The 27,279-nt window shown below is 46.6% G+C and overlaps 1 protein-coding gene across 6 annotated transcripts in view; it reads left to right on the top strand.

Annotated features, from left to right (window-relative positions):
* The window catches only part of PDE10A (phosphodiesterase 10A), a 605,914-nt gene that overhangs the window by 355,613 nt on the left and 223,022 nt on the right, over positions 1 to 27,279 (top strand). Inside the window, exon 1 of one of the 6 annotated variants that reach the window (XM_078447558.2) lies at positions 11,119 to 11,415. The exons of 4 other annotated variants lie outside the window; for them this stretch is intronic. In XM_078447558.2, coding sequence (XP_078303684.1) covers positions 11,271 to 11,415 — 145 coding nt within the window. In that variant the 5' untranslated portion in view covers positions 11,119 to 11,270. Of the gene's footprint in view, positions 1 to 11,118; positions 11,610 to 27,279 lie in introns of those variants that run through there. One more of the 6 variants, XM_078447560.2, reaches the window with a different exon arrangement.

Genomic DNA, 27,279 nt, shown 5'->3' with positions numbered 1-27,279 from the left:
GATAACTTTTTTTTTTAAGGCTGAGTAATATTCCATTGTGTATATGCACCACAATTTCTTTACCTATTCACCCACCCGTGGACACTTAGGTTGTCTCTGTATCTGGGCTGTTGTAAATATTGTCGCAGTGAATATGGGAGTGCAGATGTATTTTTCGTTTTCTTTCGATAAAAACCCAGAAGTAGGATTTCTGTAGCATATGGTAGTTCTATTATTTTTAATCTTTTTATAGGTATTATTTTTAAGTTTATCTGTTTATTTTGAGAGAGAGAGAGAGAACATGATCAGGGAGGGCAGAGGTAGAGGGAGGGAGAGAATCCCAAGCAGGCTGCACGCTGTCAGCACAGAGCCCGACGCGGGATTTGTCTCGCAAACCATGAGATCATGACCTGAGCCGAGATCAAGAGTCAGATGCTCAACTGACTGAGCCACCCAGACGCCCCTGTTTTTAATGTTTTGAGGAATTTCCGTACTGTACTTCATCATAGTTGCACCAGTTTACAATCCACAAAGGTTTTTTTTTTCCTCTCTGTCTCTGTCATTGTCAACGGTTGTTATTTCTTGTCTTTTTGATAATAGCTGTTCTAACGAGTGTGAGGTCATATCTCACTCTGGTTTTGATTTGTGTTTCCCTGACAGTTAACGAGGTTGAGCATCTTTTCATGTATCTGTTGCCCATCTGTCTATCTTCTTTGGAAAATGTGTGTTCAGATCTTCTGCCCATTTATTAATCAGATTGTTTTTGCTATTGAGTTGTAGGAGTTCTTTGTATAGTTGAGATATTAACCCCTTACGGGATACATGATTTGTAAATATCTTCTCCCATTCAGTTGGTTGCCTTTTCATTTTCTTGATGCTTTCCTGGCAGTGCAGAAGTATTTTAGTTTGACATAGTCCCACTTATTTATTTTTGCTTTTGTTGCCTTGCTTTTGGTGTCAGATTTAAAAATATCCTGAGACTGACGTCAGGGGGCTTACCACCTGTGTTTTCTTCTAGGCGTTTTATGGTTTTAGGTCTTATGTTCAAGTCCTCAATCCATCTTGAGTTAAGTTTTGTCTATGATGTAAGACAGTGGTCCAGTTTCGTTCTGTTGCATGTACGTGGCCGTCCAATTTTCCCAACACCGTGTGTTGAAGAGCCTGTCTTTTCCCCATTGTATGTTCTTGGTTCCTTTGTCATAAATCAGTGGCCTATATGCATGGGTTGAGTTATGGGCTCTCTGTTCTGTTCCATTGATATATGTGTCTGTTTCTATACCAGCACCATACTGGTTTAATTACTACAGCTTTGTAATATAGTTTGAAAAATCAGGGGTGTGATGCCTCCAGCTTTGCTCTTTATCCTCAAGGTTGCTTTGGCTATTCAGGGTCCTTTGTGGTTCCCTACAAATTTCAGGATTGTTCTACTTCCGTGAGAAGTACCCTTGGGGTTTTGACGAAGATTTCATTGAATCTGTACGTTGCTTGGGGTAGTACGGACATTTTAACTATATTAACTTTTCTAGCGTGTGAACACAGAGTATCTTTCCATTTATTTGTATTCTCTTCCCTTCCATTCACCGATGTCCTGTGGTTTTCGACGTGCAGTCTTTTGCTTCCTTGGTTGATTTTATTACGTATTTTATTCTTTTTGAGGCAGTGGTAAATGGGACTGTTTTCTTAATCTCTCTGATAATTTGTTATCAGTGTATAGAAACAGCCGATTTTTGTATTCCGATTTTGTATTGCGTACCTTCACTGAATTCGCATATTCTGACAGTTTTTTGATGGAGTCTTTAGGATTTTCTATGTATAACAGTATGTTATCTGCAAATAGTGACAGTTTTACTTCTTCCTTTCCAACTTGGACGCTTTTTATTTCTTTTTCTTGCCCAGCTGCTCTGGCTGGAGCTTCCAAAACTGTGGACATCCTTGTCTGTTCCGGATCTTAGAGGAAAAGCTATCAGCTTTTAACCGTGGAGTATGATGTTAGCTGGGGGCTTGTCATGTGTTGTCTTTATTGCGTTGAGGTACATTTTGTCTGTATCTGCTTCGTTGAGCGTTTTCATCATAAATGGATGCTGAATTTCCTCACACGCGCTTTCTCCATCTATTGAGATGATCGTATGATTTTTATCCTTCATTTTGTTACTGGGGTCTATCACATGGATTTGTGGATTTTCTTTAAATGTTTATTTATTTTTGAGAGAGAGCCAAGGAAGGGCAGAGAGAGAGGGAGACAGAGGATCTGAAGCAGGCTCTGAACCGACAGCAGAGAGCCTGACGCGGGGCTCAAACTCAGGGACCGTGAGCTCGTGACCTGAGCTGAAGTTGGACCCCTAACCTACCGAGCCACCCAGGTGCCCCTGGATTGTTATTAATTCTTGTGGGCTTTTGTTTGCTGGGAGGTTTTTGGTGACTGACGCAGTCTTCTTGGTAGCTCCCATTTTCCATTTCATCATCACTCAGTTTGGTAGGTTGTACGTTTCTAGGAATTTACCCATTTCTTCTTCTAGGTTGTCCAGTTTGTTGGCATAGGATTGTTTATATCTGTCTATTATGCCCCTTTGTATGTCTGTTGTATCAGTTGTAACATCTCTTGCATTTCTGATTTTGAGTACCCTATCTTTTTTCCCCAGTGAGTTCAGCTAAAGGTATGCCAATTTTGTTCATCTTTTCGACAAACCGGCTATTAGTTTCATTGATCGCTTCTGTCGTGTTTTTAATCTCCGTTTCATTTATTGCTGCAGTAGTCTTTGTTACTTTCTTTCTTCTACTAACTTTGGGCTTCGTTCTTTTAACGGTTTCGGCTTCATCTCCAAATGATGAGAATTGGCTAATGGTTTTTAAGGAGGGGAGCATGAAGCATAAAAGTAGCATTTACAAGGATTACTTGGCGTTTGTGAGCAGTGGTTTGGAGGGGCAGAATTTAAGACCGAGTAGTTAGAGTGGAGAAAGAGTCCAGAAGTGCGTGGGACCCTAAGTGACAGAAGGGATGGGACGAGCGGAAACACTTGAGAGATGTCTGTGTGCCATAGTTAGCACAACTTGGGGCTGTGGCTGCACGTGTCAGAGATGGGAGGGTGGCTGGGAACACAGGACGGCTTCCGGGTTTCACGTATGGGCGTGGAGGAAAGGGTCCCAGGAGAAGGGCTGGCCTGGGGAGGGAGATGTGGAGTTCAGTTCAAACTGCATCTGAATGTTTGTTGGATAGATGAGTCAAAATAATAAGTGGGCGTTAGTAAATATAGGAGGCTGAGGCTGAAGGGAGGGAACTAAAGGCTGGGGTACAGTTGTTAATTAAAATCTTACTATGTCTTTCACTTTCGTATTCCTGCTCAGATGAGGAACTCTCATGTGGACTCACTTAGGTAGTTCCACGCTTAGTTGTGGCAAATAATACGTCTTACAACCTCCACTTTACAGTTCTGTGGGCTTCCTCAGCGTCTACGAGTAGGAGATGTCTTGACTGTAATCAACTAAGTTGTCGGTTCGTTGGCCAGTGAGTTACAGAGCGTGAAACGTAAATAAAAATCCAAACACACACAAAGAACATACAACATTACTCTTGAAGAGGCAGCTGCTGCTGGGAAACTAACCTTCCCTTCTAGTTCACCATGTGATACGAGGAACAAAACCAAAGCGAGAGATTGGGTTTTCGGTTGAAAGGAATCCTGTGCGCAGGAAAAGTAGGTATAAAGGAGCAACGATCTCCTACGTGAAGAGAAAATATCCTTTTCTGTTTGAATTTTTAGATGCGTCGTGTGTCAGATTTGAATGCACCTTCAGCTTTAAGCATTGTCTCCGATTGCACATGTAACCAAGGACTTTGCTGATAGCTCTTATGTCATTCTGCTTGAATTTATGCCTTACTTGCTAAAATGGTAGGGTGTAGTTTCTGATGTGTGGATGCCTAGGTATTTTTATGGCTATTCATGAAAGAAATAACAGCCAGGCGACTTTCTCTTGCTGGCTGTGTTAGTAGTCTTGTAACGTACGCTTTAAACCAGCGTTCGTCTCGGCGGGACAAAGCCATACAGCTGTACCTCTCGCCTCATCTTCGGATGCGAAGACGGTTTCACAGCATCTGTGGAAGAGGAAAGTGCCCCGGACGTTTATTTACATGGTGGCGTTGGGGAAGGGAATGAAAAGCTCCTCCCCTCGGGTTGCAGTCGTTCAGAGAAATAGGGGAAGAACGCAGATTTCACACCAAAAAGTACTTTCTACTCTTCTTGGGGCAACATGGGGCTCATTTGGTCCACTTTCAGGTTCAGAGTAGGTCACTTAGCGCGATGCCCTTGTGCGGGCATTCGTTCCTAGTGGTATTGTTCCGCATACCGGGCGACTTCCGGAACCCTAAATGAAATTTGTCTTTCACACGTTTACGATGTATGTGTCAGTACTAGGGAAAGGGGGGTATAGGAGCGTGGAAAAGAAGTAGGGAAGGATAGTATCCGATCTTGGAAACCAACTGAAGCTGTCTGCAGCAAATCGTGAGGATAGTATAATTTTCTTTTTTAAATGTTTATTTATTTCGACAGAGAGAGAGGACAGAGAGAGAGAGACTGTATGTGTGCCTGCAAGGGAGGGGCAGAGAGAGAAGGGTGAGCATCCCAAGCAGGCTCTCGATGTCCGTGCAGAGCCCAGTATGAGGCTCGATCTCGTGAACCAAGAGATCATGACCTGAGCCGAACGAAATCGAGAGTCAGATGCTTAACCGGATGAGACGCCCAGGCCCTCCCAACAGTATAATTTTCAAACAGAATCAGGCAAGTGTTCATATGGTGGGAAAGAGACTTGAGTGTGAATGAACGAGATCGAATAAGCCAAACAGCGCGTGATCTTTGTTACGCCTCGGTGCGTGATCTTTATTTTATTGCACTCCCAGTCATACAAAACAAACGTAGCTTGTTCGATCCAAACATTGTGGCAGGCTTTCTTAGACAAACTGGATTAATATTTATCGAGAATTTTCTTCCTGTTGCTTTCAAGGCAATGAACATACGTGATGGCTGCACTTACGATGCTGATAAGCCAGCGGGTGTTTACTCAAGAGACGAGAAGTTGGTGGTGTAGAGAGAGAGAATCCTACGGGTTAGTACGTACTGCTTCTCTCTCTTTCCCACGCCCCTCTGGTGGCAGGCCTTCCTCTCCTGCTGCGTTAGAAGGCCTGGGAATCGGGGCTGGCACTCCATAGTGTCCCGTCATCTGGGCCAAGGATTCGACCCCATCAGTGCTGCTCAGGGTCTGTCCTCAGGACTGGCAGGACCACAGGTGATGCAGTTTTCTTGTTCCACCGCGGTGGTGAAGCAGAGGGGCGGGCATGCTGTCGGTCCCGTGTGTCCTGACGGTCGGGACAGGCTCCGTCATAATGTAGTAACAGGTGCCCTGAAGAGCTCCGTGGTTTAGTACAGCGGTCCCGTACTTCTCTTTCGCACACAGTTGGCCACGGGGCTGGGTGACGGCCTCAGAGCTGCACACCTTTTGTTTTGGTTGTTCTGTTTTGTTTTTGCTTAGCTAGTATGAGTGGCGAGTCTTGCCTCTGGCAGTGGAAAAGGTGGAGAAACAAACACCCGCGTTTCGTTCCGTGGAAAAGAACATGGTTTTAGGAGAGAGTTACAAGCGGAGCGGGGGGTTAGGAACAGTGTTGGGACTGACTGGAACACTGATGTGGGCCCTCAGCTGTTTGTACGAGAAGACATTTCATTAAGACTTGAAGTCGGAGGGGCGCCTGGGTGGCTCAGTGGGGTGAGCGTCTGACTTCGGCTCAGGTCACGATCTCGCGGTCCGTGGGTTCGAGCCCCGCATCGGGCTCTGTGCTGGCAGCTCGGAGCCTGGAGCCTGCTTCTGATCCTGTGTCTCCTTCTCTCTCTGTCCCTCCCCCTGCTCACCCTATCTCTCTCCCTCAAAATAAATGAACATTAAAAAAAAATTAAAAAAAAAAAAAGCTTCATTGTCTACACTCAGGCAAGGACGGGGGTGTGTAGTGTAACCCTTTCTAGTGAGGAGAAGCTGCTCTTTCTTTGTGGTGATGGGTGTGCACATCTTTAGGTCGTATTGTCAGTGGATTTCTGGAAGTTAACTTTTTTCTCCATCTAAGTGGAAACAATACTTTGAAAAAAGTTATGTTGCTATTTCCAGGTTGTGAAGCAAGAAAAATAGAAAGTGAGTATAATTATGACAAGGTGGGGGTTCCTGAGTGGCTCAGTGGGTTGAGCATCCGACTCTTGGTTCCGGCTCAGGTCATCATCCCAGGGTCGTGGGATCGAGCCCCGCGTCGGGCTCTGCACTGAGCAAGGAGCCTTTGAGATTTTCTCTCTCTTTCCCACCCTCTCTCTCTCTCTGCCCCTCGCCCCTGCTCACACCCTGTCTAAAATAAAAAATCAGTAAATAAAATAATTATGACAAGGTAACAACAGAATAAATACACTTCCTATTGGAATATCAAGAACGCTATGATGATCATACTTAATTCCAAATATCATTCCGATCTCCTGGGTCCCCACCACTCATATGACCGTTGTTATAGCATAAATGCCCTCAACAGTCTGAGTCAACCTATCTTCGTTGATTGGCCCGGGCTCCTGCAGTCCCCACATATCCTGTGTTTCAGCCACATGATGCCACACCACAGATGCCCCTCTCCAGACCTGACTTACCCTTTGGTCTGTGCCGACCCCTGTCCATTCTTGTCCCTCTGCCTACCCTCAACTTTCCTCCCACTTGTATATACACCCGGTTCACCTACTACTCTAAGAAATGCTTTTCCATTCCCCCTGTGGTCAGTCGTCAACACAAGACTCCGTTTCTCCCCCTCCTTCAAGCTTATGATCATGTGGCTTGCCCTGACCAATAAAATGTGGAAGGAGGTGAGATGTCTTTAATAGCCAGTTCACGGTTTACTGTGTTCTCTTCCCCTGTCATGGTAGGCAGTGACGTCCCATATGAGGTTTTATTCTGAGTTCTTCTTCTTTTTTTTTTAATCTTTATTTTTGAGAGAGGGAGAGAGAAAGACAGAGTGCGAGTGGGGAAGGAGCAGAGAGAGAGAGGGAGACACAGAATCCGAAGCAGGCTCCAGGCTCGGAGCTGTCAGCACAGAGCCCGACATGGGGCTCGAACTCATGGACCGCGAGATCATGACCCGAGCCGAAGTCGGACGCTCGACCGACTGTGCCGCCCAGGCACCCCTATTCTGAGTTCTTGAGTGAGAGCCAAGTAGAGGTAAGCTACCAGGACTTCCATGGGCAAGTTGAGTGAGTGCAAATAAATCCTTGGTGTTTTGAAGCACTAAGATGCCGGGATAGTTTGTTACATCAGCAAAACTTAGCCATTACGGCTGATGGTTGCCCCTATCGTGAGTTTCTTTTTCTTCGTTGATAATGTAACCATCGACAGCATTTTTGAGAATCTGCTGTGTTCCAGGCTGTGTGTCAGGTGCTTCATCTGTGTTGTCTCATGACATCTTTTCAGTAGCCCTTATACAAAGTTCGTTCCGTCGCTTTTGCACTTGTGGGGACACTGAGGCTTGGAGCTGAAATCGTTTGTTCACGGTCATGGTGTGTGACCCCAAAGCCTGTACCCCCTCCGACTGCGCCCTCCCTGACTCATGTGGCTGCATTGCCCAGCGACTAGTTGTGTGTCCAGCTCTGCACTAGGCCTGACGATCCAAGCATGAATCAGAAATAGTCCCTGTCCCCAAGAAGATTGGGATTTTGCAGAGAAAGGGAGAAATTTAAGCAAGTTAAGTACAATGAAACGTTAATAAAAGTGATGCAACCTAGTGGGTAGCTGGTCTCTTTTACTCTAAGGTTTTGGACAAGTTCTCGCTCTCCTGCCCTCCCACCCAACCCATCTGACTTCTGTTTTGTCATTCCTCACATGGGAGAGGTTTCAACATGTTATAAGTTATAAAATGCAAAAGGGTGCCTACCTCCAAGTAGCGTTAATATGGGATGCACGCAATGTTTGAAGTTCCTGGAACCAACGGCATCCAGTACACGGGGCTCCTGTTTGATTTTATTGATTCAGTGGCAGCTTGAGCACAGAGGAAGGAGCCTTCCATTTGAGGGACAAGGAGAAGACTTTGATGGAGGAGGTGACGCTTGGCTCGAGTTCCTAATCAGAAGTAATTTTCCTGTCAGCGGAGATAGGAAAGGGAGGCACATTCCAGGCTAAGGGAGATAGCATGAACAAAATCATGGAAGATTGAGGGAGGCGTAAGAAGCTTATTCTTAGAAAAACATGGAGGACAGTGGGGGACATGGTGGGAGATGATGTTTTGGCAGGTGTCCTGGGCAGACTGAGTTGATTGAATTCTGCACAAACCGGAAGGCATCGCTGGACGGGTTAAACCTGTGCCGTGGCTTGCTGGCTGTCCGGCTTGCTTCCTTCTTTTTAGTGTAGGTTCTGGAAGTGTGGAAGCAATGCCAAGGGGTGGGGGGTCCAAGGTGAAGGACAGGAAGCCGGTTAGTAGACTGCCGTAGAGCGACATGATGACGGCTCAAATTAAGGTAGAGGGGATGGGGTGGTGAGAATAGATGTAAACGATGCTAAGGAATTCAAATTGATAAAGATGTGTTTGTTTCTAAAATTTCACACGTGAGGGAAAGAAGGAGCCCAGGAGAGCTACCAAGTTTTGGATTTGGTGAATGTGAGCGAGAAGTTTGTAATAAAGGTTAGGAATGCAGAAGAGGTTCGTTTTCTGATAGCTTTTTATTACTGTTGACATTCCTTTCTCGTGTCGTAATTATTCACTTAGAAAACTCATTGATGTGAACAACGTTCGGCATAAAGGGAGAAATTCCCCTCCCCGTACGTGACCCTGTTATCTTTCTCCCAGTGTCTTAGACCGCGTGTGCGTGTAATGATGGTCTTGAACAGGAAGAGTACAGGTTGCAACGTTCTTTTAACATTTTTTTTAAATGTTTATTTACTTTTGAGGGCGGGGAGGGGCAGAGAGAAAGAGGGAGACACAGAATCGGAAGCAGGCTCCAGGCTCCGAGCCGTCAGCACAGAGCCCCACGTGGGGCTTGAACTCAGGAACTGTTGAGATCGTGACCTGAGCCGAAGTCGGACGCTTCACCGACTGAGCCCCCCGGGCGCCCCTACAGTGGTACAACTTGTTAATGAAGTCCCAGAGGCCAGGAGGGTGATAGTGCAGGGTCACTTCCTTTAGGTGGCCGCTGGCTGTCTCGAGCGTTCAGTCGAGAAAGGGTGTAACGTGGGTTGCAGAGGTGGGTGGGGCGGCAGTGTGGGCTGGCGGCGGGGGGACTGCTTTGCTGTCCGTGTTTGCTACCACGGCCTGAGACCTCAGCTAGAGTTACTTTCTTGATTGACGTTCCTGTCCCTGGCGAGGCCTATGGAGACGGCCGGGGCCGGGTGAGTGGTGAACAGAGAAAAGGACAGCACGGAAAGCACAGACCGGTCTCAGCCACCTGTTTTGCTCAGCATACCCTGATCGTGGTGTCCGCTTTTAAAAAAGTATTGATTATAGGGGCCCCTGGGGTGGCTAAGTCGGTTGAGCATCTGACTTCGGCTCGGGTTATGGTCTCACGGTTCACGAGTTCAAGCCCCGCGTCGGGCTCTGTGCTGACAGCTCGGAGCCTGGAGCCTGCTTCAGATTCTGCCTCCCTCTCTCTCTTCCCCTGCCCTGCTCACACTCTGTCTCTCTCTCTCTCTCTCCCTCTCTCTCTCAAATAACGTTAAAAAAAAATTTTAAAGTATGGTCATAAAAGCGATTTTCTCCTTCATTTTCTGACATCTGCCATATAACAATGGTTACTGCAACCAGCATAAAGTTGGGTTCAATACTGCAGTAGTCGTGAGGCTCTTCAGTATGGAACTCTTTATACTGAGAGACTTTGAGAGGAAACCGGATAATCATAAAATATCAATAATAAATGAGGCAGGCATGGCACACCTTACTGGTTATTTAATGCATGGAGAACAGATAAAAACATCAGAGAACAGCCTGCCTGACTAGTCAAGGTGAAGTGTTTTGAAGGACTAAGAAGTTGTCTGTTGGCAAGTTCTTACTGTAAAAATGTCCGCGAGTGGGGCGTCGAGAGACAAGGACATCTCGAAAGCAGTGACTCTTGTGAAGTGAGTTTGGGGGCAGGGGCAACTGTGTCTTAGAGTCTTGGAGTCTACGGTTTTTGTGCACTGGCTTCCTCCTTTCTCCTTCCTAGGGCAGTTGGAAGCATCGCGTATTAGAATTATATTTATGTCACTAAGTGACGTAAAACGCAGCATTACATAGCAAGCCCTCAGTGAATGTTGGCAAGTTATGGGTCATACAGAACTGTTTGCAAAACAACATATCAATGTTACTGCATTTGAGTAGCTAGGGGGAAAATATCAAAGTCATATTTACGTACATCTTTGGACACGAGATTTGGCTCATGTTGCTTTCTGCCTTAGGTGTGTTTAAAGAATTAGTTCCTTATTTGGGACACAAGCGTGGAGGGAATAGCCTGGGAGCCGTATTGGAAATACTTCCCTGTGGTTATACTTGATAACGATCCTGTCCCGGTGAGTAGAGGCAGCGTGGCCGGCCCTGTGGATACGTCTGTGGGCAGATACTCTTCTGTGTCCTTGATGAAGTGGTCTCGAGAGCTTTCTAGAGCATGCGTTGCGTGAGTGGCAGGTTTGACAAGGAAATACACGGACGTAGATCTGCCGGTGCGAAGCTCCGCGGGACCCAGGGAGAAGGACGCAGCGAGGAAGTCAACGCGCGGGGAGTGTGGTCCCGCAGCGGAAGAGGGAGGAGGAAGGCAGCTGTGATCTCGTCACAGTGAGCCCGGCCGGGAAGAGTTGGGATGTTGTCAATTGCGGGTCGCGTTAGGACATCCACACACGCACACGAACACACGCGTTTTGGCTTTTTAAATAGAAACAAGAACCCTCAATGGACAACCCACTTTGTCTTTGGATTCACTTTTACCCTGATCTTGAAACCTCACTTTACAGAGAGCTCATTCACTGCCACCGTCGTAGACAGTCGTGCTCTAGAACTGTGCACTGGCCTCTCTCTCTCTCTCTCTCTCTCTCTCTCTCTGCGGAGTGGTTAGGATGCTGGGAAGTCTGCAGGCTCTCTTGGCCGTGGGTCCCCCCGCAGTGCCAAAAACCCAGTGAGTGTCCCCCGGAATCCCCGGAGGGGTGAAGGTGGGTGAGTGTAAGGGGCCAGGTGCCCGTGTGGGTGGGAAGCGTAGACCGAGCCAGACGAAGGCCTCTGACCGGGCAGGGGGGGCGTGTGACGTGCAGTCCGGCGAAGATTCCAGGCTCGCACTGTGATGTCAGCGGCGCCGAAGGGAACGAGGTCGGACTCCGCCTCGGCAGTTGGAATCTGTTGGAGGGCGGTTGGTGGATCCTTGGCCTGTGAGAGTTGGGCAGCAGAAGTCCCCACCGGCGCCCGCTGTGACTCCTCGTGGGAAGGAGGTGATCTGGGGGCCCGTGCAAGTCTCTGCCCCCAGGGCTGCCCGCATGCCCGATGCGGCCCGGAGGGGTCAGGCTGCCCAGGAGGCCAGGGAGGCCTGCTTAGAGGCTCCGAGCTGGTGGCCTGAGAAGCGCTCCTGCCTGTGCCCGCGTGCCCTGGCGGTTAGCGGCCAACCGCGGTATGGCCACATTATATGGTGAGGAGGGGGCTTGTCCAAAGGAGGCGGCAGCGAATGCTTATTAGGCGCTTACGGTGTACCCGGTGCTCTGCTAAGCCTGTTGAAAGGCCCTGGGCCTCTCGAAGTAGCTGTTTTATGACACGGCAGTGACACAGAGGCGCCCCTAAGGTCTTCCTAGTCAGCGTGGGGTTCGTGACGGAGGCAGGGGCTTTAAGGCTTCCTCTGACTGTTGCTCATTCCAGGATGCACAAGAAGGGCCGATGGGGACACAGCCAGAACCGGCTGGGATGCTGTCGGTCCGACGCGCGGGAAGGGCGCCCTGCATTCGTGCCGCAGGGACACGCCCAACCCGCTTGCAGGCGAGGGGGGTACACTGGGCACAGAGTGCACGCGCAGGTCCCGTCGCCTTCTGAAGGTCAGGGCGGCCGTGCCGGGTGCCCGGTTTCCCCCCCGCGCAGTTTTGGGCAGAGCGCGTGGCAGAGACCCTGGAGGTCACCGTAGGGAGGGGTTGAGCGTGTTCTTTCAAGTTCATCCCCGATCGTGCTATAATGCAGCAATTCTGAAATTAACCGGTGCGGAGGAGAGATCAGAAGGTGCTGGGCTGTCTGGGTCAGAGTTCGGGCTGCTGTGGAGGTACTTTCTGGAAGGGCTTGCGGCTCACCTCTCTGAAGGGTTGGGAGGCGCGTCTGGGTGAGGAGGCAGGTGAGAGGAAGGCATTCCAGAGAGACGACTGGAGATCTCTTCCAGAGACGACAGAGGGTGAACGGGTGCAAGGGCAGTCACGAGGTATTTGCCTTTGAGCTCCACAGCCCGGTGGCTCCTGGCTGGTAGTGAACCAAGTTTCTAACCGCTCATCTGGGATTAGTAATGTCTATCCGAAAAAATCGAGAGATGATGGAACCTTTTTCTTTGAAAAAGGATTTGTGATGGTACCCCCTGTATAAGCTTAGTGGAAAATAGAAGAACCCGAGGAACAATTTATTGAGCAACTATCACATTCTAGGCAGTATATTAAAAGTTTTACATCCGTTATCCTTATTATCCTTTACGATAATCCTTATGAGATTGCTCTTATTATCATGACCATTTTACACATCTGAACCTTAGGACGAGCCCATGGCCCAACGTCACACGTTGGTACCTTCTTTACCGATCGGGGGAAGAACTTCCTTTTTCGTGATGGGGAACCACTTATGAACCAATGTTTTAAGTTTGGCAACTTTTAAGTACAGTTTTGCTGAAGAGTATTTTGTCAGTTGCTTTTCCTGTTTGAAGAGATAACATTGACAGTAAGTTACCAGTGCGTTTGCCCGTAACTCTTAAAAGTTATATTTTTAAGATCTCTTTGGTATAGCTAGTCATATGGAGCGATCTCTTTCCAAAATGTGGAAATAAGAACAGAAATTCAATTATGAGTAATAAAGTTTGCTTCTAAACTTTCGCAGAACGAAATTTTAACCATTCTCAGATGCAATTAAAGAGTTGCCAAAATAGATATTGTATTTTAATTACCCAGTGGATTGACAGGTTTCGTTTTTCTTCCCCCCTCAACAAAAAATAAGTGGGGTAAAAGTCTTTTTAAAGTGTTTTTTTTTGTTTTGTTTTTGGTGTTTATTCTGAGAGAACGAGAAAGGGACAAGAGAGAGTGCGCAGGGGAGGGGCAGAGAGAGAGGGAGAGAGAGCATCCCCAGCAGGCTCTGTACTGCAGAGCCTGACACGGAGCTCGAACTCAGAAACCATGAGATCACGGCCTGAGCCGAAATCAAGAGTCGGACGCTGAACCGACTGAACCACCCCCAGGGGCCCCCGGTTGGGCTCTGTGCTGACAGCTCAGGGCCCGGAGCCTGCTTCGGGTTCCGTCTCCCCCTCTCTCTGCCGTTCCCCTGCTCGTGCTCTGGCTCTCTTTGTCTCTCAAAAATTGAATACACGTTAAAAAAGATTAAGTAAATCGTTCATCAGGTTGGAGGTGAGTGCTCGGGAGAAAAATGCAACAGTGAGGGGGGAGATGGAGTGTACTTACACTTTTGATACAAGCAGGGAAGGCTGTACCAAGAAGGTAAAATCTGAGCCAAGATTTCAAGCAGGTGAGCCACGCAGATTGCTCGTGACAAGGTTTTCCGAGGGAACCTGGAGCAGGTGTAAAAACCTGATTTGAGAGCATGGCTGGAATATTGGGAGGCGAAGCAGAGAGGCCAGAGTGAGAGAGTAAGGGAGAAAAGAAAGATTGTGTAGGGTATTCAGAGCCCCATTAAACGTTTTGTCTGTTCTTCGAATAACATAGGAAGCCGTGAAAGGGTTTATAAGGAGAGAGATGACCTGTTCTGACTTACTGAAACCATTCCGGCTTCTGCGTTGAGAAGCAGACACGGGGAGACAAGTTAGGAGGCCAGTGAGCAGTCCAGGCAAAGGATCGTGGTGGCCTGGGCCACAGTAGGCAGGAGACTGGATGAGCCGTGGTGGGGTCGTGAATATATTTTAAAGGTGCAGCCAACAGGTACAGCCTGGTGCATGCGGTGTGGAGGTGGGGAGAAAGTCACGAAGGATAGCGTCAAAGTTTTGGCCAAGTTGCTTTGCAAAATGTGCGAGAATGGACGATCAGGTTGAGGTTGCCAGGCTCCTGTAGGCAAAAGCATCTGGGTTCTAGACCAGACGGACTTGGTGCGAACTTCAGCTCGGCCAGTGATGAGACAGTGGATTCTGAGAGAGTTATCCGACTTCTCTGAAGTTCCGTTTCTTCACGCGTCGATTGGAGATAATCCCTACTTCACGATCCGGGTCTTGTTTTACCAGCCTTCCCTCCTGCCGTCCCTTTAGATGCCGCTTCTCTTTCAAACTATGCAGGAGAGTATATGGTTCTCTGGCTTAGCACACGTTTTCACTGTATCACATAACGTCAGTTCTATTTTTAGTGATGCTAAATTTGCCCTCAGGTTCAGTTGGTGTCAGCCAGATGTCTCTACTGTAAAGGTATCTTTTCTCCTTTGTAATGAGTGATCTGGGGAATGGTACTTGCAGGCGGTGGGACTGTTAGTTCTCAACACCCAGTTATTCAAGTGGTTTTCCCATTCGTTGATGAATTTTGCTTGAACTGTTACTTCGAGGTTTACAGAAGGATGTGTTTTGAAAAATTCCAGTATTCCCTCCTCATTTAAATTTTGAATTCTCTTATACACAAGAGCTACCCCCTTCCTTGTTTTACTTTGGGTATTAACATGGACTCGTGAGTTTCTTGTACATTTCAATGTACAATAATACATTACCCCATGTATCCATTTTCCTTTTGTATTTAATGTATTACAGCCCATAGCTATATATATGATTTCTGATCCTCAAACTGCCCCAGATTTGGCCTGTACGAATCCTTGCAGAACATTTTCTTAGTCCGTTTCCCATACTGCCTGTTAGCCTTAGGTGTTTCTTGGCCTTCTAGCACAGATTTTTCCACATTTACTTTATGTTTTCCTATTTCATACCAGGAATCAGCCATTTCTCCAAGGAGCCTCGGTCCTGTTAACGGAGAAGGGTATTTAGTCACCAAGACTTGAGCACTAGATGTGCTCACTGCAATTTGGGCGTTATTCCATTAAGGGGTTTTCAGTATTTAAAGCCAAAATATATATATATATATTTATATATATATATAAATATATATATATATATACCTACTAAGTTTATTGTTTATTAAATACTGCTACCTCTAATTCAAATCCAATACTATAGAGTTCTTCCTTACCAGGAATGAAAAAAAATTTATGTCAAGTAATCCATGTAGAAAGCAATTAATAGAAAGCTCATGTTCTACAGGCCAGTTTCATTCAGCAAGAATCTCATCTCCTGGTACAAGTATTAATATGGATGATTTAGCACACTTAGAATAATTTGTTTTGTGGGCTGCGATAGAACAAGAAATCTGAGGAAAGTTTTCAGTGCGTCTGGAATTTTGACTCGATATTCTTCGCATCCTTACCTTAATCAGAATCACCTACATGACTCATAAGGTTAGTGTCCTTACAAGATGAATAGTTTAGGAGTGCATTTGCCTTTTTAAAATTTCTTAAGTTACAATCAAAATCTCTTTATTAAAACATAAATATTTACTGTAAGACTTTAAAGGAATTGAAATGTGACTTATGTAATGTCCTAATACTACCTGTAGATTTTGTTGATGTAATAGTCGATATGTGAATTGTTTGATATTTTAAAAATTGTTTTATTGTAGTATCCCATATTCATGCTGCTTTTGCTCATTTTAGAATATTGAATCGTATAGGGGCATCTGGGGGCTCAGTCGGTTAAGGGTCTGTCTTCGGCTCAGGTCGTGATCTCGCAATTTGTGAGTTCGAGCCCCGCGTCCGGCTCTGTGCTGACAGCTCAGAGCCTGGATCCTGCTTCAGACTCTGTGTCTCCCCTTCTCTCTGTCCCTCCCATGCTCATGCACTCTCTCTGTTTCTCAATAATAAATAAACGTTAAAAATTTTTTTTAATTAAAAAAAAAAGAAAATTGAATCATATCCTCAACTTCCTTAATGAGGGCATTTTGAACTGTATCGTTCATATATATATATATATGATACATATATATTTGTGGATTTCAATTAAAACCGATTGTACTATAACGAATGTTTTTTTTAAATGTAATAGCATTTCTATTTGTATTTTAAAATAGATATTTGAGATCTTTGTTACAAACACACAGTGTAGTCTTTTAAACAAAAAACACTGCTGAATGACTGGGTCGGCTTTGTGGATTAAGTTCCTTCTGGCAAACGCATAAAACCCGTTGAAGGCAATCTCAGGTAGGTTATATTTTTAATTTACGTCAGGCTACTCTATATTCAGCGGCTACATTAGCATTTTTAAGGGTCTTCCGAGGAGCTGTGTGAGCTCTTCGCTTGTGTGTCCCAAGTGTGAGGTGAACGTGACATTGCCTTTTGGCCAAGATTACAGAGCAGGGCAGGACCGGATGAGTAATGCTTGTGGTCGTTCACATCTCTGGCAGCCCGTCCCATACAGCTGTGGTTCTTGTTACTGGAAACCCTGGGCTTTGAAGGGGAGACCACAGCCAGTACTGACTGACAGGTTTACTGGAGTAGAGCAAAGCAAGACAAAACAATAAACAAATAATTTCTCCATTGACCCAGGACTACCGCACCAGCTTTATTCCAAGTACAAAACTTCAACCTTATTCCAAGTTCTGCCTTGAAAAACTGACAGAGGCGTGCTGAAAATACTTGTCAGGGAAAACGCTTGAGATGCTATTTTGGGGGCTTGGGAAGAAAAGCCCCCTTGGTGCTGGCTGTGAAGATTTATAGGCAGGAAGGTTGCAGCGTGATTCCCTTTGGACCGTGCTCATTTATAACGAATCCTGATACGATGCCACGGGAAAGTATCTGGGCGAAACAACCCTGTCCCATTGTCGAATTCGTTTTGATTCAAGCACTTTGTTAACCGAGGGGAAATAGCTGTAAAAATCTATGATTTCCTCGTGGTTGTTGTGATTGAGTTGCACGTCCACGCTTTCTTAAAACGGTGCTTTTTCAAATGCAACTTATTTTTAGTGTCTCTCCCAATGTAGCTTAAATGCAGGCGTTTTACTTCATATTTATCTTGGAATATATTTGAAAGTACTGACTTTGATGGCGGGGGACCCGGTATATTCATTTTTCTCACTCCTCCGTAGTTTAATGCCGCCAGGATTTTGCTCTAGTATTAAGCCAAGGCTGGGGAGGGGTGGGGATGGGAGAGGTATTTTCTCCTGGTGTCTGTTATAACCAGAATAACTTAATTTGAAATGCAGTAGACATGTACTTAGAAAGAAAACCCATCCAGTTTTTAAAGCAATATTTGTTCAACTTTATAAATTCCCTTAAGGACAGAAGATAACATTTCTGGTTGGTAATAGGAAAAGTATAAAGGCTAATACTGGTTAAAATAGAATAGGGTCATCTGGTTTCATAGGATTGGCAACAGAAACAAAATGTCAAGGGAGCATTGTACTTGGAGGGGTGGAACCAGGCTCTGGTCGCTGGATCTCTGAGACCCACAGGGTTCTGATAGCTGGGCAGCAGTGTTTTCTGGGTGTTTCTGTGTGGAGACCTTTTGTAAGGTGCTTATCTTCATTTAACCTCTGTAGTTTGCAGCCTGAATTCTAAAAAGGCAGAAATGGTCATTTCTTTTTCCTGGAAGGCATGTGAAAAGTATGTCTTGTTTTGGTTTGCTTTTGAACAGGGCTTTCCCAGAGGACTTATGCCTTAGTTCTTCTATCATATGAATCAGGGAAGGAGGAAAAGAAATCATTCATACTTTAAATTTGGGGAAACCACCAACTTACTTACGGATGGATTTAAAGTCGGTTTATCCAAGGTCATACGTGATCATCTGACAAACTGGGACCAGAAAGGCTTTTTGGAGGAAGGCTTTTAAGGCTGCATTCAATGTAGCATTCTATTAAGCTGTATGTTTTAAGACTGACTAAATCTTGTTGTTATTTCTAAGAAATAACAAGCATTTTGGTAGGTTTGTTAATCCCGTTTGCAAAAACTTTTAAGATGTGTAGGTTTGCATACGTTTCAGTGTTTTGTAACTCTGCTCTCGGGTGCTCTATGAAAATAAGAGAAAAAATCCCCCCCCGCCTGCCTGATAAACAGTCTTTTCCCTTGTGAGGTACGAGCCTGGAGTTTTCCTCCACATTTGGCCCTCAGTCACAATGGGTGGGCCTAGAACTTGCTAACTGCTAGGTTTCTTACAGTTTTTACTTGATGAGACATGCAGTGGTTAGTTTTTCTATCAGTCCTGCTAGTGTTAATAAAATGATACAGTGCAGTAAATTGAGAAATGTCTTCATCTTCCTCGGGAATAAATGCTAAATGTTTATAGCAAAACTAACTTATCCCCATCGAAGAACCGAGAGCCGAAAGGAAATTCCTCGTTTGGTTTTCCTTAAAGTGTTGCTAAAGATGAGCAATTTAACTATTAAATTTAAATTTGAGAGCCCAGTGTTTGGTGTGCAGCTTTCTCCTTGAATTGTTCTGATTGGTTTCTCCCCATATATACTTTAACACAATTTGTGCTTTCTTGTCTTTTTCTTTCTGCTTTCCTGGGAAGAGAATTATCTGAGCGGCTGTAGCACTGTGTGGGATACCTTGAAGGTGTGAACATTTAGGGACCCGCCTGGAGAATCCAGGCTAAGCTCTTCCTCTCAAAATCTTTAATTTCATGTTTTGCCATATAAAGTAGCATCCCCAGGTTCCAGGGAGGAGGCATGGCCGTCTTTTGAAAGGTTATTTTTTGGCCAACCACAATATTTGGCTTTTAACCTGTGAACGGTTGAGAGGCAGTAAGGTTGACAGGTAGGAGGAGAGTAGGAATTCGAGACTATGCAATCTGAAGGCACACTCATTGGAAACATGGCTCAGTTACGTATTTGCTGGGTAAACTTTAGCAAGTTACTTAGTCTCTTAGTCCTCTTTTCCTCTTCTGTAAGACGTAGACCTACTGATCTGTCATAGGGTTATTTTGAAGATTAAATAATTTAATAAATGGAAAGTGATTAGAATACTGCCTGGTACATCCTGGTACATAGTAGGCACTCGACAAATGTTGACTGTTATTATCGTAAGCAGTTGGCTCAGAAAAGCTTTGCATGAATCAAGCAGCTTGTGAAGGCTGGTGTTTTGGTGGTGGATACAGTTGATATGCTTCGCTTGTATTCATGCAAGTTCATTATTTGCTACCTGAAGGAACATTGGCAAGATACACAGGAAATCATAATTTGTGCGTGTGTTTGTGGCGGGGGGTGGGGGTGGGGTCTGGTGAGAATCAGGCTTCTCTGTGTATACTGTCTTTATATTGCTTTAACTTTTGAATGTATAACAATTTGAAAAGGCCAACAAAATAAAGGAAGTTCAAGAAATAAAAGCTCAGAAGAATCATCTATACTTGATTGTATAGCTAATAAAAATCCCCAAAGAGTAGAATTTGGCGTTTTTTGGGCATCTGTTCCCATGATTCATGAATCTATGTTGTTTCTTTTGGTGTATGTATGATTTTCGTTCTTTCGAATTGAGTCCCATTTTTATATTCAGTATGTTTTCTCAAAACCTTTTTAAATTTCATTTTTTGTGCTTTTAAAATAGGTAGATTTATTAAGACTTGGTGAGTAGGTCATTTGATAAGAACAAATTCATCTTGGAAAAATGTACTTCATTTGAAATATGGATCTCTAACTTGTTATTAAATTGAGATACAGATTTGTGAAGTATAATGATTTAAAACATAGGCTCCTACTTACGAAGCTCTCATCACATAGTTTTTATTTTCCCATTGGTTTTGTGTTTTTAACCTTGCATTAACTTTAACACTTTCGCTACAGTTCGCTTACTTTTTATTGTATTGCTTTGTACTTCTAGAAATGAAAGACTGAACATGAGTGGGGGAGGGGCAGAGAAAGAGGGAGACACAGAATCTGAAGCAGGCTCCAGGCTCCGAGCTGGCAGCACAGAGCCCGATGCCGGGCTGGAACTCACGAACTGTGAGATCATGACCTGAGCCGAAGTCAGACGCTTAACCCACTGAGCCACCCAGGCGCCCCAAGGACCCTGTTTTTATTATCTCTAGATTTCTAGTACTTAGCATTTTGTTGATGCTCAAAAATAGTTGTTGAATGGACTAATCAATGCATCGTTGGGTGAAGAGATAAAAGCCAAATCACTAAAATTACCTTTTGTGATTTTTCTAGGCTTGTGTGGCAAGTTCATGAAATGGCCAGAACAAAATTCCTTGTGCTTGGACTTCTACTCAATGCTCCTCTCAAAACTACTGATTGATTCCTTTTTTCTTCTTTAAATATGAGATCAGCTTAGGGCTATTCAAATCCTTTGTGCCAAACGGAATAAGTTAATCCCCACCCCCAGTAGGATTTAGCACTTTGGCTCATCAGAATCAAAGGAAATTTCTCAAAGCTTGAATGCCTTAGCAGCACATTACGAGAAATTCACTGTTTTGTTAATTCTGTTTATCATACCTTTTCAGTGACATGCATATTCCCCTCTTACTCAGTTTGGGCTGCTGTTACAAATACGTAGGCTGGGTGGCCTAAACCACAGACATTTATGCTCCTCCTTTCTGGAGGCACAGGCTGATTCTGGAGGTGCCGGAGGATTTGGCTCCTACTGAGAGCTCTCCTACTGAGAGTTTGCAGACGGCCACCTTCCTCCATTATCCTCATGGCAGAGAGAGTGAGACAAAGTCTCTCCTGTCTCTTCTGGAGCACTAATCCCATCTGGAGGCCTCCACCATCACGAGCTCATTACCTCCCAAAGGTTTCACCTTGAAACACTGAAGATCAGGGCTTCAGCATACGGATTTTCAGGGAACACACACATTCAGTCCATAGCGCTGTCCCTCTGTCCAAGTGTGCTGATAACTCAAATTAGTATTAAATGGTCCAAACTGTTCTTCTCGATTATAAGACTTCAACAGACAACTCAATGTTTCTATTTTTATGGGCGTTAAGAGATATGGCAAGTTAGAACTGAACAGTTGACAGGCCTTTTTACTTGGGTTTTCTTCCCTCACTGTCATTATAATGGATCTACGAAGGAAATTAAGGTCTATTTTCATCTGTTTTTCTTACTGTACTAAAAATTGTAGAATTTAACCTGTCCAAATTTGAAGTTCTCGTGTTCTTTCTCTTTGGGTAGTGGTGCCATTCACATAGCTACTGGAGGTGGAAAACCGGGGTTCATCCCCACCGGCCTACCACCTTCAGTCAACTGGTAAGTCTGTTCTCCCTTTTCCTTTAGGCCTCTTGCACGGTTGTTCCAACGCTGTGTTCTTAGTGGTCTGACTGTGAACACCTTAGGGACAGGAGTGGCACTGACGTCTTACATTATCTTGCACAGCCGGATGGTTGACTTTCAGACAGAGCTTTAAGGCAGACATGGAGAGAAATCAGGCGGAGACAGTGACTTTGTATTATGCATGTGAGAACAGAAGTAGAGAAAGTTCGGTGGACGAGGAGGGCATGCATATTTGTTAGGAGAGGGTTGAGGTGGGAATGGGCGGCAGGACCTAGAGTCAGAGCGGAGGGGAGGGGGAAAGGGAGGGGAGGGTGTGTTTGGCTCCAGGTCGTGGAGGTGCTTCCATATCGGAGTTTTTTCACTTGGTTTTGAAACAGTGAGGAACTAAATGCTGCATTTTAAAATACAAATGTGAAACAGATTATTGCCCTTCCGCTTAAAACCTTAAAACGCACGTTGCTCCCACCCTACAAAACTGTCAGTGTGCCACCGGGTTGTGGCGTTCGCAGAAGAGGATCTTGAGGTCACCGACACGCCTGGATTCTTGCGGGGAGGAAGAGGCCTTGGGGAGGGGCAAGGGGTCCAGTTTACCCACGCGGATAACAAGACACCCGCGGCCACTGAACGAACAGGGATGCGGCCTCCCCGGGCCTGCGGCTCCGCGCACCGCGGGAACCCAGCAGGGTACTCAGCCGTGTTGCCCCTGCGCCTCGCAGCCCACCGAGTGGCATCCTCGTGTCTTCTTTTTCAGCCGGGGGTGAGGGGAGAGGCCGGGGGGGGGGGGGGCGGCTGGCAGGGGCAAGGGGCTGTGCAATGTTGCTTGTTTAAACAGTCTTCCAGGTGTTCTTGTTTCTTCAGCCCGTCCTCCAGTTGCAGGTCCCGGATTCCAGGCCGCGAGCCCACCTCAGTCGAAGGAAAACTCCGGGTCCCCGAGACGCCGGTGGCCGAGCTGTACTTCCGGCCTGCGCGTGACGTCACCGGAAGTGCCCGCCTCCGCCCGCCCTGCCGTCGGGTGTGGCGGCTGGTGGGGCGTGGAGGCCCCGGAGGGACCCCGGGCAGGGTCTGGGTGGACCTCCCGGTGCAGGGCGGCCGGGAGGCGGGCCCCAGAGCACGCGGTGAAGGGTCCGCATGTGGGTGCTGGCATGTTAGGGGCCCCGCGGCCTGCGGAGGCGTGGGGTCGTCCGGACGCGGACGGCCGCAGCCTCAGGACCTGCCCAGCCTGCTCGCAGCTTCCCGGTGTCCCTGGCCGTGGACCCGCGTGCAGTGTGGGGTGGCGGGCCGGCCGCCCCGAGGGCCTGTGCTCCCGGTGTCCGTCCTGCCGGCCTGCGCGTCCCCAGGGGGTGGGTTCCGTAGCGTGCAGAGATGCTGCCCCGGAGACCTGAAAGCAGAAACACTAGTTAACTGTGGTGGGGGCGGGGGAGGCGGTAGGGCTGGTTCACAGGACTGTGTCCGTAATCGGGTACCTTTAGGTTGCAGCCCATCCAGATCGCTTGAAGAGTACGAAAGGTGATGCGCTCAAACCAGGAGCCCCGAGGCAGGACAGCTCCAGGCCTGATGAACTCGTGGCTCCTTGACATTCCTAGGACCCACTTCTTGGCTGCACCCACTCTGCCAGTTGGCTTTGTTCTGATGGCGGCGAGATAGATGCTCTCACTGTAGCCTGGTTAGCGTGTTGGAGGGAGAGTGGCTAACCGGTCGACTCGCAGGGGACCAGGTTGCTCTCATGATCGATTTGTCCAATCAGGATTTGTTCTGGAGTGGCCACAGTGACCTTCCCTGGTGTGAGGAGAGGAAAGGGCTGATAGAATGAGGATAGGAGAGACGAAATCCCAACATTTAACAGGTGAGCAGAGGCTCTAAGTCCGCAAAAGACACTTGGAAAGGCCACTTCGGTAGGTCGCAAACTAGTACTTTGTAGCCCTGAGTGTTAATCTGCCAGGGTCTTAAAATTACTGATCGACTGAAACTTGTTTCGTGCGTACGTTGATGTCTTTTGGACATCAACCCTCAGTGACTCCTCAAGGTATCGTTGGCAGGTTTTTATTGTTTTCTAGAGCTTGCAGCGTTTAGTATCGGATGGGCTGTAACAGATTTTGAGAGTCTCTGTGAAGTTCTGGTTGGCTGTTTTTCACTTTACGCTTCTCAGGATGGGTAGTCTGTGCGATGATTTACTTGCTTTAGGCACATTGATTGTTGGATAACAGGCCTTCTCTGGTGTGTTACGTAGGAGAAATTATCAAGAAAGCACGGGATTGGTTCCTAACATCTGATATGGCTGAGTCTGAGCAGGTGAAGACTGAGGCCGTCAGGAGGCCGAGATGATCGGATTGAACTGCTCAGGGAAGTTTGGCTCGAATCTCCGAAAGCTGTTCCAGGGCAGCGATGGGGTCTGATGTCACAGTGTGGTGATGGAGGCACGGATCTGACTGAGGGCAGGACGGCGAGCGCGGGATGGTGGAAGAAGGAAAAAGAGAATACATGATGAGTTTCCCCGGTTTGAGGGAAGTTTGATTGTTGTCGCGTCGGGATTGGTCGGCAAGCGTATTAGAAATCTGTGAGAAGGGGATGAAGAGAGTTTGAGGACCGGAGATGTGGAAAGGGGTAATTGAGTGAACAAAACAAAGAAGGGATCTCTGGGGTCCCGGGGGAAGGGGGTGCGGGGGAGGGGAAGAGCTGGCTGGGGTAAGGGAGAAGGTAGGATGCGGGTAACGGTTCAGAGAGATGCTGAGGAGGAAAAGGGAAGGATCCTCCCAGAAATCAAAGCAGTCACGTTACGTGTCAGGGAGACAACGATGTGTGTGGGTGCGGAAGAGTGAAGGAAGTCTTGGTTCTGCTCCCTGGGGACCAGGACACGGCATCATCCCGGGAGAAATTGAGGGTTTGGCACAGCTGTGCGGTCTCCTCTGAACAATTGAGGCCAGAGAAAGGACTTGGATGTTTGGGTTTACGTTGTGCCGGGATAGGCAAGGTATTCCGTGGTGGTAGCTGAGGCATCGCTGTGACAATTCTTCACGCTCAGTAGGGCGGCGGAGACGGCCGAGAAGGCCGGGGACACGGATGGAAGGGTGCGAGTGAGGGCACAGAGCCGACTCCGTAGGAATGAGAGGAGGACTGAGGTGTGAGGACAGGAAAAGGGCTGTTGGTCCGCTCGGCTGCTGTGACAAGGTGCCCTAGACTGGGGGGCTGACACAACGGCCGCCTATTCTCACAGTTCTGGCTGGAAGGCCAGGGTCAAGGTCCAGGCTGTTCCAGTTCCTGATGAGAGTTCTTTTCCTGGCTTGCACACGGCCCTCTTCTTGCCACGCGCTCGCGTGGCTTGTCTTCGCAGAAGGGCGCGAATCCCGCCCCGAGGGCCCCGCTCGGTGACCTCATCCCCTCCCCAGGAGCCCCATCTCCAGGGGTCCTCCCATTGAGGGTTAGGGCTTCTACGTAGAATTTTGTGGGAACGCCTTTCAGCCCTTAACAGAAGGTGTGGGCAGTGAGGGGATTTTTTTTGTCCCGGAAGGAGAGAACCAGGTTTCTACTTGGCCACGGTTTATGACATCATGACTTCCAACCCACAGAGGGGAGTATCTGGGTGCAAGTTGATTATTTTCATTTCAATTTAACACAGAAGCTGTAAGGAATAATAAGCAGTAGGTTTGTAATTTCTTAAGTCTGTTTTATTGGCTGTGTCAGCAGGGTCCCATGTCGTTCGTGAAGTGTAATTGGAGATAGCTATAAATCATGGAATAAACACCTTGTGGTTTTTTAATAGAGGACTATTTGACGTACAAGCTGAATTCAAACTAGCCTGTAGAAGTCTTTTGTTTTGGATCTTCAAAACGCGAGTTTATTACGTCGACAAGCTTAATTTTTGGTTAGCAAGTGTGATATTTCTTCAAATATTAAAAACTTAAGGTAATTTTAAGTCAGGTGTTTTTAAAAATTAATTGTGGGTAGTTTCTTTTTTTTTTTTTTTTTTTTTTTCAACGTTTATTTTATTTTTTGGGACAGAGAGAGACAGAGCATGAACGGGGGAGGGACAGAGAGAGAGGGAGACACAGAATCGGAAACAGGCTCCAGGCTCTGAGCCATCAGCCCAGAGCCTGACGCGGGGCTCGAACTCACGGACCGTGAGATCGTGACCTGGCTGAAGTCGGACGCTTAACCGACTGCGCCACCCAGGCGCCCCAATTGTGGGTAGTTTCTATAAGGCAGTTTCCCTCTTCAGGAAATTCTCGCTCCTGGTTGGAGGGCTGTGCCTGAGCCCCGCCGGGTCACTGGGTGTGCCTCCGCCTGCCTTTCAGACCCCGTGTTTCCAGATGCACACGTTGGCGAGCACTTGAAAGCAGTTTTAATCCGATTCTCAGCCCCCAAACACCTGTTTCAATGGAGCTAACGTAAGCGTTACATGCACGTTTTCTAACAGATCGCTGTGTCTCTAACTCTCCTAAATGGAGTTTAATGGAATGACTCTTCTGGAACTAGAACTCTGACGCACATCCGCGTCAGTAGAGAGAGTTGTCATGTATAGCTAGAGCACCTTTTTAAAAAATGAAACACTTGCTTTAAAGGTTGAATTTGAGGGCAGAAACTTTTATTGTAATTAATGTAGTATGTTAGGCTGTTTGTTTCATTCCTCAGTGGCTCAAACCTGCTTAGCTCACAACTTTAGCCTACACCCTACCCGACAATTACACACCTCCCTGCCTCTTGGGTTCACACAGGAATGGCTGAAGGTGCCAGACGCTGTAAACTGATAAGAGAAGAAGCACACGGGCCTTTGCCATAAGCCAGGGGTCCCTCCTGGGCCGGCTGACGCACACAGTCCTGCTCTGATGTCAGACAGCTGATAAGCAGCGCCCTTGGCTCCTTTCCCACACTTTGTGCAGAGTGGGAAACGGCTCTTTGTCTGCAAAAGCAGCTCTACTGAAGTCTTTCTCTTTCAACTATATTGCTGTTCTTGACTGTAGGCCAGATTCCTGTCTGCTTAAACAGTTTAGTATTCTTTCTGAATTGTTTGGCAGAAATGGATGTTTGTTAGCAAAAATATGTTTAATTCATCGTGCATGGTATTCTGTGGTATGTTTGTTACCCCTTACGAGGCTTCACATTTGGTACTTTTTTGTGTGAAAAAAGAACGCTGGCAGATATGATGAACGGGGTAGTTCAGTAGGTGGCCAGTACAAAAACTTATATACACTGTCCTCAACATCTGTACCTTCACCTCTGTCTTTCGGAACCTATGGGGAAGGGGGCAGACTGACCACGGACTGAGATCGTTCAGCAACACAACATCTGGCAGGCCATGTGTCGCAACATATTTACTGGCATTTACGCTGAAATGAGGAGGAATATGAGATTCATGAGATTTAGCTGTTCAAGACTGGTGATAATCTACTGGTACATATGCCAAACATATTCTCTCTACTCATTAAAAAAAAAAAAATCCAGACGGAGCATGTTCTAGAGCCAAATTGTCATTATAGTGATAAAGTCTGAACGGTATGTCATCCAGTAAAATGCTTAACTGTATCAATGGCTCATTATGAAATCCTAAAGAGGAAAGATAACATTCAAACCTGGAATTTTGTGCCTCTCGTTAAAAAAGGGAGCCCAATTTGGGGCGCCTGGGTGGTTAAGTGTCTGACTCTTGATTTCAGCTTAGGTCATGATCTTACAGTTCATGGGTTTGAGCCCCATATCGGGCTCTGCGCTGACAGTATGGAGCCTGCTTGGGATTCTCTCTCTCTCTCTCTCTCTCTCTCTCTCTCTCTCTCTCTCTCTTTCTCTCTCTCCCTAGGTTGCCCTCTCACTCTCAAAAACTAAATGTATAAACTTAATAAAAAAAATTTAAAAAGGGAGCCCAAGGGGCCCATATCAAAATGAAAGTCTATAAACCTGAA

The sequence above is a fragment of the Panthera onca genome, chromosome B2 (genome assembly GCF_046562875.1).
Source record: "Panthera onca isolate mPanOnc1 chromosome B2, mPanOnc1 haplotype 2, whole genome shotgun sequence".
Classification (NCBI taxonomy): Eukaryota; Metazoa; Chordata; class Mammalia; order Carnivora; family Felidae; genus Panthera; species Panthera onca.
The sequence above is the reverse complement of the archived record's forward strand: the minus strand, read 5'-3'. Positions and strand labels throughout refer to the sequence as shown.